Below are 14,169 nucleotides of genomic sequence, written 5' to 3'. Positions count from 1 at the left end.
GATAGTGCACCTGCTGAGGCCACTTGGTCACCTCCCCCCCCTGAATGCCTTGATTTCACCTTGGAAGAAACCACGAAGGCAATTAACGACCTAAAAAGCAGTAAAGCCCCAGGCCCGGACAAAATACCTGGTGACCTTTACAAACATGCAACCGAAGTCTGGGCTCCTTATATTAATTATTTATTTAATGTTTTATCTATTGATTGCTCTTTTCCTGAAAGCTGGCGCGCAGCAGAAGTTGTGCTAATTTTTAAAAAGGGTAGTAAATTTGATCCCTCTAATTATAGACCTATCAGCTTAATGGACACCCTGCAGAAACTCTATGCCAAACACTTATTATATAGAATGAATGATTGGCTGGAGGAGTCAAAAATATTTACTAAATTTCAGGCAGGCTTTAGGTCCAAGATCAGTACACTAGACCAGGTCTTCAGATTCTGTTGTATTTACTGGAAGTACGTACATGTTAGGAAGGGTCATTTGTATGTAGCGTTTGTTGATCTTAGAGCTGCATTTGATCTCGTTCCTAGAAAATTGCTCTGGAGTTCCTTAAACAAAGCCGGGATGCCAGGGTGCTTGTTAAGCCAGATAATTGAATTACATGCTAGAAACCATGCCAACATTAGATGGGGACCAAATGGCGAACTGTCACGCGATATTCCAATCGAGCGCGGTGTTCGCCAGGGTTGTGTCCTGGCCCCCACTCTATTTTCCATATTTGTTAATGATATTCCTGAATATTTAAATGCCTGTAACAACGATTCACCCCAGCTGAATGGAGAGAGAGTGCCTGCGCTGCTCTTCGCAGATGATACCATCCTCATCTCCCAGACTAAGAGGGGTCTCCAGATACTCTTAAACTCATTCAGTGGTTACTGTGAAAAAAAAGGCCTGGAAATAAACACTAGCAAAACTAAATGTATGGCATTAAACCCTAGCAGACCAGATAGAGGGATTTTAACTCTTAATGGACAAACGCTTGGGGTCGTTGACAACTTTTCTTACTTGGGGGTGGTAATTGACTCAAAGTTAACATGGAAGGCCCAACTTGAGAAGAGTAGGGTGGTATATGCTCAAAATGTAAAACCCATCATGAGTAAATTGAATGCTAGTGTAAGCAAGAGTGCTACACCTGCTCTTGAACTGTTCAAATTTAAAATCCAATCTGCCACTCTATATGGGGCTGAAATATGGGGTCCCTGGGCCAGAGAGTGTTTCCAAGGTATGGACAATAAATTCATGAGATCTATTGTAAGAGTTCCTACTAGCACCCCCTTAATCCCACTACAATTTGACCTAAATTTTAAACGAACTGATCATTTTACAATTCTAAGACCCTTGATGTTCTGGATTAGAGTTTGGTCCACCCCAGAATTGTTGGATTATAGGAACTGTCTCAAAGAGGTACTAAACCTCGACACTTTTAATTCCATCCCATGGTATGGGCACGTAAAAAAATGGTTTAGACTGCTGGGGTTGCATTCCTTTTGGGAACACCCGGAGAACCTGCCACCATATGCAAAAACCATGGTGAAGAGAGTTTTTTGGTCCTATATGAATAACAAGGTTGTATATGAGAGTAGAACTGGTACTTTAATCAATGAATTTTTATTGTTTAAAACTGAACCTAGTTTTGAAACATTTCTGGATGAAATTGAGCCTTCTGTGGCTAAGACCCTTTACCTGAAATTTAGATACGGGATTCTTATGTTAACTTCTAACCTTGAGCGATGGGCAAAGAAAAATGCTGAATGTATAACTGGCAACAGCAGAATATGTCCTATGTGCTCTGTTTCCTGTCTGGAGAATGAAATTCACATGCTTTTTGTATGTAACGCTTACACAAAAGCACGGAAAAAATGGCTAAAACCCATGTGTGCTCTCCTAGGAACTAGAAGTTGTCATACTGCATATAGGATTGTTAAAACAAATTCTGACCAGTTTATTGTGTTCAGTATTAGCAGGTTTTTAACTTCAGTTTTTTTTATTCGAAAAAAATTGGGTCAAATGCTCTGAGCAATTATGATACATTGTCCAAAGAGGTACACTCAGTGTGCATTTCTGCTGCTAAATTCAATCATGCTAAATGATATATTTTTGTTGACCCTTTTTTAATGAAAAAATGCTTATGCATGTTTTTTATGAATTGTTAATTGGAATTTAAACTCTTTCAATTCGTGTATGTATATTTATGTGTCTTTTATGGCTACTTTTGCCGAAATAAAGATTTAAATAAAAAAATAAAATAAAAAATAACTGCTTGTTCCCAAATATAGTTGGGATTAGAGGTGTCTCAGTAATACTCTTGTGGATCTTATGCAAACACATACAGGAATTTTCGCATATTCACTACATGAAAATTGAGATTGGAGTTTCAATAATCCATTCATCTAGAGTCGTTAATACCAGACACCGGACCGTTTCCTGTTGCTAAATAGTGTAATTGTAGTCAAGGAATGAATAATGATTTGCTTCTAAACACTGCAGATTTTTTTTAGGCTGTACCATTGTTAACCTATACTCTCAATTCCTCTAGCCTTTTCAGTATTAATGTTTGATCTGTTTCCAAGGATTGTATCATCCATTTTTGCTGAATGGACATGTTATTGACTGTAGTGTTTGGAAATTAGATATTCTCAAGATATTTCATTGCTTCCTGTTCTTAAAACTGAATGGCTTTGTTTGTTATTGATTGACTAATTTTGTGGTTTAAAGGCTTGTTTCTCGTGTTCTTTATTTGGGAAAAATGCCTACTTGCATAATCTGCTAATAAATTTGTCTATACAAACCTTATCATTGTTTAGGCACAAAGGTCAATCATATGTGTAGTACCTTCAAGGTAGAGTCCAGTTTATCTTTAGAAAAAAATACATTGTATTGTAGATTTTTTTGATTGACGAGTGACTGGGCCTAAAAGTGCACACATCTCGTTATACTTCATATAACAGGTACACCTTTAACATTGTTTTCTTCAAAACCGCTTGTTGCCTTTGAGGATTTAGTGAAAGAAGTGCTTTCATTATCATTCCCATTTGTGTGTTAAGCATTGTATGCAAACACAACAATGATGGACAGAATGTGGATCAATGTCACACATTCACCCCAGTCCAAAGATCTGGGCCCAAATCCATCGTTTTTCCACTCCACACCACCCTGGGTTAGACAATGGCGATATGCAAATCAGCGCTGACCCTGTGCCCCATGGGAACAGTCCAGTCCGAACTACAAAAGCCATGTCCTTCCCAGAACGGAAACAAGCATCCGAGGACCGGCCCGGTTTCGAGGTAACACCTCTCTTCAGCCCGGCTAGCTAGACTGTTCCCATGGGGCACAGGGTCAGCGCTGATTTGCATATCGCCATTGTCTAACCCAGGGTGGTGTGGAGTGGAAAAACGATGGATTTGGGCCCAGATCTTTGGACTGGGGTGAATGTGTGACATTGATCCACATTCTGTCCATCACTGTTGTGTTTGCAATTACCGCTCTAAGTGTACTGGGGATGCTCAGACGTGAGTCCCAGGCACTCCACACCACTGGAATCAAGCTGGCCGGGCTGATGAGAGGTGTTACCTCGAAACCGGGCCGGTCCTCGGATGCTTGTTTCCGTTCTGGGAAGGACATGGCTTTTGTAGTTCGGACTGGACTGTTCCCATGGGGCACAGGGTCAGCGCTGATTTGCATATCGCCATTCTCTAACCCAGGGTGGTGTGGAGTGGAAAAACGATGGATTTGGGTCCAGATCTTTGGACTGGGGTGAATGTGTGACATTGATCCACATTCTGTCCATCACTGTTGTGTTTGCAACCATTGTATGCAGCATAGATTTCAGCCCAGTTATAAACCTTTTAATCATGAGCAGAATTGGAATGTTTCTTTAATCATTGACATCATTGAAGTAGTACCACAAAACATACTCTGATGCTTTTGATTCTGTCTGTTGCAGGAAGAAGCTGAGATACAGGCAGAGCTTGAGCGGCTGGAGAGGGTTAGAAATCTACACATCCGAGAACTGAAAAGGATCCACAATGAAGACAATTCACAGTAAGCATTTCAATATTGTAGAAATGAGGATAGGGAATTAAAGCAGGTTTTAGCATGGACTGCAGAGCTAATGATGGGGAGGGTCGAAGATAAACTTTAGGGAGGGCAGAAGATAAGCTTAATCTAATTCATAAAATATCACTGGTGTGGTCATAGTGAAGGGCAGGAGCAAGTGTGCACCCGGACTCATGCAGTCCAACTCCTGCTCTCAGCATTGTCTTTGTGGGGCAGCGAGATGCACAGGTTGCTGTGACCCGACAGACAAAGTACCCTCTGTGCCATCATGCTGATGAACAGGTGATGCTCCAGTAAACCATTGAATTGCAGGAGGAGGGTCTTGGAGGTTACCTAGAGTGGTGCAGAGTGACCCTTGTAGAATACATTGTGTATAGGAAAACTAGGGCCACCCTACTCACATGGAACCAGGGTATCTATTATATTATGAGGAACAGTGGTTCCTGTGGATATTGTGTGTAATATATGGTAGTAGTTAGCTCAATGGCAGGATTCATGGGTAAAGACGGAGAGGGAAAAGAAACCATATACAACAAGGCACTTCCAAATATAAGCTGTTTATATAAATCAAATTAATCAAGAAACGTGCATGGTGTCCCAAGTGAGCATAGAACCTACATATCAAATTAGTGTGAATTTGGGACATGAAAATAGGTTTCAAGAATACAAAAAGGACCATAACATAAATATTCAATAGTTAGTCACAGCCTTCTAGTACAATGGTAAGGTCTGGGGAATGGTTTGATTTAAAGTTTTGTCGACGGCATTTTGACCCCACCATCAATAGGGGGGTCTCTTCAGTACCTAACATGGAGGGACACCTGAATATGTGAATCCACTGTCAGAGTGTAACGTGCACACCACAAGGAAGTGTATTATGAGAGATGTACTCACATTGAATCACAACATGTATAAGTCGCACATACCCCGACCCAGCTGTGATAAGTTCTTGATGGCAGTTTTAGTCGAGTTAATAGTTTAATAGACTAGAATACACATCTTACTAGCACAATCCATAGACCCCTTGGTTGCAGGAGGTGGTGACCCTTTACGAGCCGCCCCAATGTAATGTACAACTGAGCATTGGCTACTGTAACTGGATGCAGACGTGCTTTTAACGACTGTGTTGTCACATAGGTGACACTACCTGTGACTACAGAAGTGACATGGGATGCAAAGGACATGGTGCGCAATTGTTCTCTTCACAATAATGTATGCAGAAAGATATTATTGTTCGTTGAATTTCTAAATATATTGCGAACCCCAAACATATGTACCATTTACCACTCTATTTCCATATATGACTCAATGCAATTCTGAATAACCTTTACAAGTCTGTATACCAAAAAAAAAAGAAATGCAATAAAGATATAAAAAAAAGAGAGAGAGATGTACTCACATGGGGCCCAGCCTCGCACCCTGTGAGGGGAAGAGGGCTGACAGTCCTATTGGCGTAATGTGTATTATTAACTTCCATAATGTAGAGAAAACACGACAATCCATGTTAAGGATGATAATCCATTTAAACAGAGCTAGAGAATCTTCTTGTGTGTCCTGTAAGTGAGGCCGCCGTAGTCAGCCTCACAGTTAATCCAAAGTTGTGGAATACAATAAAGGAGGACCACCGGTCAACTTCCGTCCGTAGAATGACAGGTAGCATATTGCTTTGCCAGCGAGAGCCCATTACCAATCTGATTCTCTTTGATGGTGAGAGTGCAAAGGTTGCAGATCCACAGTCTGAATTTAGGCAATTTGGTGGCGTGACCTACCCAGCCGTTTAAAGCAGAGTCATTGCCCGTGGGGACCTTCCTAGGCGAATTTGCTTTTTTGCTCTCATATAAGAGTCCATTCTCTGACTTGTGGCTGTAGCTGCTGATATAGAGGGGGCAGAGGGTTGGTCGGGCTGGATGGCATGGAGCATTACATGGCTGTTATCCAGACCTACAACCTTTAATGCATAGTGTCTTGACCTACACATTGGCAGGTCTCCGGCTGATATGGTCTAAGGCCCTTTTCAGCATGAAGAGTGGAATAAACAATTCCCTGAAGAACACTGGAAGTGCTGCTGTTTCTTTTCCACTGTACCATTTATATAGCATTCCATAAATTTGACCGAGCTGCAGAGTGTTCAGATTTGCATCAGATTCCTGTACTCCATTATCTGATAGAGACTACTAGCCGCAGATTCCTTAACGTAGAATTATCCCCAGGCGTAAGACTGGATCCGGAAATTTTTCTTTGCCACAGCATCTCTGCGTGCCGGGGGTCGGTACCACATGACTCCACCCTGACTTCCGCGGGCATGACGTCAGCAAGGTCACATAAGCCCCACCCCGGCGCGCCGACTTCAGATTTTCTCTTTTCCGCATGCAACGCGGATCCGGATCGTGTCCTGGCCTCCTTTTCACGCTTTGCTTCGAGGAACAGTGTGCGAATGCCTTTGGGCTTCAAGACGTGTACTGATTGTGCATGTCAGATGTCGGTGACGGACCCTCACCCTATATGTATGTGGTGTTTAGGCGAGCACCATGACTCTACGGACTGCGACGCTTGTCGGCACCTAAAAACTAAGTCCCGGCAGGAGCGCTGGATGAAATTGCCGTCGGCCCGCTTGGCCAGATCGGTGTCCGTGTCGTCCGAGCGTCCGTCCCCTACCTCGGAGGCCAGGAACCTCAGATTCCGTCTGCGGCATCGCCCTACGCCATGGCCCCAAGGGTGTCGCTCACCAGCTGGTAGGTCATGTAGCTTGTCTCCGAGGTCTTGTTCTCGTTCGGCGGAGGGCGCGGGTTCCCCTTGGGACGTGCAACCTGCCAGTCGCCACCCTACCCGCCGTTTCCCAGCATCGGGGCCACTAGGGCCCAAATGACAGCCTACGCTACGGCTCTGCAGGAGTCTTTGCCTCCTCCTCTACCTCCTGAGATGTCCGCAGATCCCTTGCCTCGCGCGGGGCCTTCCGCGGAGTCGCCAGCGACTTCGGCACCGGCGCTGAGGGTTTTGGCTTCAGGTTGTAGGAGGGTGGTGTCGTCAAGGGGTAGTCTGTCGGGGCTCCACTCTTAGACCCGTGGTGTCCCTTCCTCGCCGCAAATCCCTACTGGGCTCCCTGTGGCGTCGCAGGAGATCGCCGGGACTCAGGGCTTGTCCCCGAGTTACCTTTGGCCCTCTGAGCAGGCGGTTGCCTCACCAGAGGCAGAACCGGTGCTGTTTTGGCGTCGCAGGCTTTCCTCCCCAGCCCTGGCGGTGCCGCAGGTGGAGGCCGGGGCCTGGGGTACTTTCCAGAGTCCCCCCTCGGTCCTCTCCGCAGGCGGCTGCCCCGAGTGAGGTCGAGCCGGTGCCTTTTCGGCGCCGTTCCTTAGTTGAACCAGCTCCGACCCTGCCCCATTCTACTAGGGAGCACGTGGTGGTGGAGGTCGACTCGACGCCGATGCCCACTGTGGCGCCGGTCGGCGTCAAGCCGGCACCTGTGGCAGATTCCACAGCGCCGTGCCGGCGTCGGGTCCTTGATTCGTCTCCTTGTCATCTGTTGGTGTCTTCCTCTCCAGAGACAGGTCGCCGCATTGTTGCCTTTTCAACTGCGTCTTCCAGGGAGGGCTCCTCGCCGTTCCCGCAGCCTAAATCCTCGGAGCCTCTGTATGAAAGTGGCTCTATATATACTGGACCAAAGTAAGGTACAGTGTGTATAGAGTCCCCAGTCTCCAGAGGTATGACAGAGGTTAAAGTTAGATATAACCTTAATCTCTAAAGTGGTAGCTTGGTCGAGCAGTAAGGCAGTTCAGAGGACAGTGTAAAGCATTTGTTGTACACACTCAGTCAGCAAAAGGTCTCACACACACAAGAACTGACCTCTAGGCCAATTGTTTTATATCAAAAGATATAGTTGTTTTATTTTTGAACCAACAGGTATCAAAAGGTACTTTTCTCAATATGAGTGACTTTAGGTAATTACTTAACAAAAAGGCAATAGACTTTGTAAGTACAATAGCTACAGTGGTTGCAATAGACAACACAATTTCAAACACAATTTAACATTGAGCTCAATGGGTTTTCCTACATCAATGCAGTTGATTACATTAAGGATTACTTTTCTAACCACAGGACTGGAATCTGGATTCAGTCCCGGGACATAAGCTGTAAACAGTTAAGTAAAAGCGTTTTGGTTACAGTTGTGATTTTTAAAGAATATAAATGTATTTTCAAAGTTGACTAACTTTTCAGTGAAAACCAAGCAGTGTTATCCTATGGGAGGAAATTCAAGTCACAGGTAAAGTAGGTTCTCGTTACTTTTGTAATCCAGTACTGGACTCCTAAGTTCAACACTTGGACCTCTACCCAAGACAGGTAAGTAATTACGTTTTGGTATTTGGTACGATTTTTAAAGAATATTTGTAGTTTGCAAAAATCGACACTTAGAAGAAATTTCACAGTAAAACAGTCTATGGTTTCTAATGAAAGAAAATTTAGGTAACTGGTAAGTACAGTTAGGATTACTATTGCGGTTCAGTGCTGGGCTAAAAGGTACAGTACTGGCTCCTCTCCTGATCACAGGTGAGTAATTCGGAATTCGTTATTCGGCAGATTTTAGATGAATATTTTAAAGTTTCAAAACTGCACACTTAAAAGAAATTTCAAGTGAAACCAGTCAATGTTAACCTATGGAAGGAAAGTGAGTTATCGGCTTTTAGGTAAGTATTCAACTGGTGGAGTTAAGGTTCTGGGAATAGACTCAGGGCTCTCCCAGGGTCTGAAAGGTACAGTAGATACACCCTCAGCGCACAGAGGCAGCCGGGTGCAGAGAGAGTAGGCCCAATGCAATCCAATGGAGGGTAGGGGGCCTTTGGTTGGTGGCGACAAGCAAGAAGGCCACACGGCTGTGGGAGCTGAGCTCCTGGTCTCTTACTCAGGGCAAGTGGGTAAGTAGAGTAGAGTAGGGTAGTAGCTGCACTTCCAGCGGCACTCGGCGACTGGGTGCAGGGTGCTTTTGAGCCGTCGGGCGCTCAATGTTATCCAATGGGAAAGTTAAAAAGTGAACAAAGGCTGCAGGCTCTGGGACGGAGATTCTTCAGGTGCGACCACCACTTCGAGAGGTAAGTTGGGATCTTGGAGAAGAGGAAGTTACCCCAACGGAAGGCACAGGGGGTCGTGGGGCGACGGGTGCTGGGGTGTCTTTTGGCTTCGGGAAATCTTACCCTCAGCTGGTCACAGTTGGAGGGGTCCCTGGTTCTGAGGCTGCAGGCGTCATGTGGGTTGTCGAGGAGGTTCTTTGGGCACTGGACTCCGGGTCACAGTCGCCGGAGGGACGTCCTTGTGGTCTTGGATCACTCAGGCTGGATTCGCGGTTCCTGGGCACCAGGGGTATTGCTGTTTGAGCAGAGCCACTGCTCGTGGGAGTCCCAGTCTTTTGGAAGGTTCAAGGCAGGCAGGTCCTTCAGGGTTTTCAAGGTTGCTGTTCGCTGGAGACAACGGAGTTTCGCAGGAGCAGGTTCAAGGATCAACAGACCTGTAGGGTCTGGGGCCAAGTCAGTGGGCGTCGTCGTTTTGTTAGCAGCTGCACGGCAGGTCTTCTTGTTTCTTGTTCTTCTTCTTATTGCAATCAGGATCTGAGGAAGGACGGTTCAGCGTGCCCCTAAATACTGAATTTAGGGGTGTTACAGGTAGGGCAAGGTCAGGGACCAATAGGTCCCTGTCCTGGGGTGGGTACACCCCCTAGCCTGCTCCTCTCCTGTGGGAGGGGGGGCAGGAGCCTAGCTGTGATTGGGCAGGGCTCTCCATCTTCAAGATGGCCGGAGCCCGGAGTCGTGCTTCACCTCGCCTCTCCCACCTTAGGGGTAGGGTTGGAATAGGCTGGCACACCCCCTTCCTTCACTTAGAGTTTCCCACAGTTCTTCCCGCCAGAGTGGGGGTCAGAACCGTTGGGGGCCAGTTGCTGAGTACAGCAAGTGTCCTGGAGAAGCTCACAAAGGCGGTATGCCTTTGAAGCTTCCCCTGCCCATCCTGGGGAAGAAGGCATTGGCACCTTATCCCTAGGATGTGCATTGTTCCAACTCTCGACCCAGGGGTCCAGAAACATGTCTGGTGGTGGCAGCCTCGGTAGCCACACAGTCAGGACACTGGGAGTTGGTTAGGTTCAAGGGGGCTTCTCTAAGATGCCCTCTGTCGTCCATTTTACATTAAATCCCTCACTGGCATCAGTGTGGGTTTAATGTGCTGAGAAGTTTGATATCAAACTTCTCAGTCTTCAGCGAAGCCATCATGAGGCCCACGACAGAACAGGTTCACTGCAGGTCCCGACCGACAGTCTCGTGAGTACCATGCACTTCAGCAACAGCCCGAGTAAGCTACCATTTTCCCTTGCAGGTTGCTCCTTACTCATGGACCCTTCATTTCCCTAGGGTCAAAACCTCAGCCGGGCAGCTCCATGATGCATCTACGGTAAATAGCCAATGTGAGAAAACCTACTTCTTATGACTATCACTCGATTATTTGTGTGTGCTGCTTAGCCCATCACAAATATTCACGCATATCTTAAATCCTCACCTAACCATACCACCATTATGGTTACACTTTTTTACGTATTTCTATCGTCTACACAGCACCTTAAAAATCCGCATTTACGCTGTATTGTGACTATAAGCTACCATGCTAAGACTCTCCCCTGTATGTTTGTATTGTCATACATGTTGTATGTCCAGTGATGTTCAAGAGGGGATCCCCCTCGCACACATATAGACCCTTAGCGAGTTCTTCAAATTTTTTCATATTTTACACTCACTTAAATTATGATTGCACTATCACTTATTTATTGGTCCTGAGGAAAGCCAGTTTAATCATAAAGGCCTGGCTGAAACTTGTAGCCCACACTTGGATGCAGGAGACCCTAATTAATACTCCTACACATCCTCCAGCCTTTTTTAATGCTAACAGAGGCCAAGTTATTAAAGTTTAAATTACCCTCGGGAACTGGGACCACTGTATAGCTTTTAACTTTCACTTTCACGCCACCACACTCGGTAATATACCTGCTCCGCTGTATTCAGGCGTCGAAGCACACCTGGGACGCATTTGGTGTCACTGGGTGGGCCCGGTGATGAAGCATGCCACCAACCAGGTTGGTGGGTGAGGGCTTCATGAACAAACAAAATAGTTTGCACCTTAACATACAGCTTTGAGTCACTCCACAAATAGGCTAGTCCTTAATGATTGAACATATAATCCCCTGGGATACGGACTAGCTACCTGGTCCTCTCTTTCAATAAACGATACACAACCTTGTGTGCCATGCCCACAAGCTCACCGCCCTGGCATCCATCAGTCACCCCTTTAGCTGGGTGCCCTATGCCAGTGGTACGGGCACAGGTGCATGAGCCCTGTCCCCCTACAGTACCCAGGGCTATTCCTGGGCACTGTAAGTGCAGTGCTGCCATTAAGAGTATATGGTGCTGGGAGGTTGTCATTACTAACTCCACAGCACCATTATGGCTTCACTTATATCAAACTTCTCAGCACATTAAACCCACACTAATGCCATTGTGGGATTTAATGTAAAACCCCTCTGCAAGACAGAGGGCATCTTAGTGATGCCCCCTGAAACCTAACTAACTCCCAGTGTCCTGACTGTGTGGCTACCGAGGCTGCCACCACCAGACATGTTTCTGGTCCTCTAGGACGAGAGCCTGCCGCTCTCGGGGACCTGGAACAATGCACATCCTGGGATGAGGTGCCAAGCCTCCTCCCCCAGGATGGGCAGGGGAAGCTTCAAGGCATACCGCCTTTGTGAGCTTCTCCAGGCCAGTTGCTGTACTCAGCAACTGGCCCCCACCAGTTCTGACCCCCACTCTGGCAGGAAGAACGACGGGAAACCTAAGTGAGAAAAGGGGGTGTGCCAGCCTATGCCAACCCCACCCCTCAGGTGGGAGAGGCGAGGTGAAGCACGACTCTGGGCTCCGGCCATCTTGAAGATGGGGAGCCCTGCCCAATCACAGCTAGGCTCCTGCCCCCATCCCACAGGAGAGGAGTAGGCTAGGGGGTGTACCCACCCCAGGACAGGGACCTATTGGTCCCTGCCCTTGCCCTACCTGTAACACCCCTAATTTCAGTATTTAGGGGCACCCTGAACCTTCCTTCCTCAGATCCTGATTGCAACAAGAAGAAAAATAAACAAGAAGACCTGCCGTGTGTAGGAGAGTGGGGTCTGCAATCCCATGGCCACCCCAGATTTTTTGCTTTTTGCTTCACTGATTTACGACTTTCCCTGGCTGTGGGCCTGCTAATCAGACCCACAGCCTTGCTGTTCTCTCTCCAAATTACAACCATGTACCTTATGTGCATTTTACCAATTGGTACTGGGCCACCTTATCAGTCCCTGTACAGCATACCTTAGGTATCCAGGGCATAGGTGTACCCAGGGCCTTCCAGGGGCTGAAGCATGTATTATGCCACCCCTGGCTGGCCACCCAAACAGACACAACTGGCTGCACGACAGCTGGGGCAAGGTGGTGTAAACACCCTTTGCTTTAGATATAGTATTCCTATATCTAACCCTAAAATGGACACATATATTCCTATCAGTCACTCCTATGGCAGGCCTTATCAATCCTGAAGGCAGAGTGCTTGGAATTATGTGATATGGTGCTCTGGCATGAGCTGAGCCCGTTTGCAGCTTGCGGAACCAAGTCCAAATAGCTGTTCCATGATAACGCTATACCATATACTCTTAAGTGCATTATAATCCTCGCGGTTAAATGCTAACTTTGGTATAGCTTTATCAAAACATGCCGAGTAAGGTGTCATACGAATTGGAATACTAACCCCTCGCCAATTCTGGCGACGGGGTTAGCATTCCACCCTTCTAGAGGGACACGACATGTATGTAACTGTGAACCCCGGTTAAAGTCAGACATAGCCTCAGCTCCACAAAATGGATGCTGCCACCGAGACACAAGTCTGCCCTCCTGCTGCTGGGAGTCCTTCCAGCAACAGAGGCCTGGACAAAGGGTTTCCTGTCAGGGGCGGTGCTAGCACCATCCCAGACAGGATTTTGTGTATCCCAGGTAGGCAGGGCTGAAAGGAAGGTGACTGCAAGTAGCACCCCGGTGCTCACTGTGCATATGCCGGCTCAAACCAGTTCCGGGGGCACACCAGCCCCTGAGCTGGGGAGAGACCGGACAAAGGAGAGGGGTGTAACCACCCCCCTCCTAGTCCCACCCATAGGGCAGGACTTAGTCGCGTGCCAGCCCCTTTTCTTAGTATAAAGATAGGAGCAGGCCCCCTTCCCAAATTAGATAATCTTGAATCTTGAAACTACTTTCCACGAAAGGAACTCTTGACTCTTCTGAAGACTCTCCCTTGTGGCTAAAGAGTAGCCACCCTGCACCAGCAGTCACCATGGAAGCTCTTGCGGTTTTCTGAAGTCCATCCTCCGGATCAAGACTGCCCAGCTCGACGAGACCCGGTTTTCCCTCCATCTCTGACCTCTACCTACATCATCCAGCCCAGCTGAGATTCGTGGGTGTGACGAGACCCGTGGGACCGGCCATCTTCAAGACCTGCACAACGCTTCACCAGCACGACCCCCGAGAGACCCTCGAGTAAGTGCATTGGGGTTTGAGAAGCCCTAACCCTGAGCAGCTCCAGCACCGAAGTCCAGCCCCCCAGCATCCACGAGAGCTGCGTGGGGCCCTTCTGCTCTTTGCTGCTCATCGCGTTGTCCGGCCACTTGCCTGCTGGCTTGTAGCCCTCCTGACGACGAACCACGACACTTCCATCGCTGGTCTGGTTGCTCCAGACTGGCCCTTGCTCCCCTCCAACAGGGGAGCCCCCTGGACCCTCCTGGTCCACTCCAGACGCCATCTTGAGTCCACCGCGTGGGCTTGCCTTTGCCAAGGCTTGTTGCTCCAATCCTGGTTTCAGCAGCGCCGACAGCAGACACCCTCGTGGGACAGCTCGCCCCTCCAACCTGGTCGCCGACAACGCCTCCTGGTCCGAGAGACTGCAGAGCCAAGCGTCGCCCACTCACCTGGTCGAGGTGCCTTCATCTGGTGCCATCCTGGTGCCCATCTGATCACTGGCTAGTGATCAAGAACTGAGTCCCCTCTGCTTTCAGGTCATCTTCAACTCCGA

General features: G+C 47.5%; 1 protein-coding gene across 2 annotated transcripts in view; it reads left to right on the top strand.

The window, feature by feature from the left end:
• TLK2 (tousled like kinase 2) overlaps positions 1-14,169 on the top strand; it is a 1,564,653-nt gene that overhangs the window by 979,709 nt on the left and 570,775 nt on the right. For both annotated transcript variants that reach the window (XM_078645098.1, XM_078645097.1), the window contains one exon: positions 3,944-4,041. In XM_078645098.1, coding sequence (XP_078501224.1) covers positions 3,944-4,041 — 98 coding nt within the window. The remainder of the gene's footprint in view (positions 1-3,943; positions 4,042-14,169) is intronic.

The sequence above is a fragment of the Lissotriton helveticus genome, chromosome 5_1 (assembly GCF_964261635.1).
Source record: "Lissotriton helveticus chromosome 5_1, aLisHel1.1, whole genome shotgun sequence".
Classification (NCBI taxonomy): Eukaryota; Metazoa; Chordata; class Amphibia; order Caudata; family Salamandridae; genus Lissotriton; species Lissotriton helveticus.
This window is presented reverse-complemented; position numbering and strand designations above follow the sequence as displayed.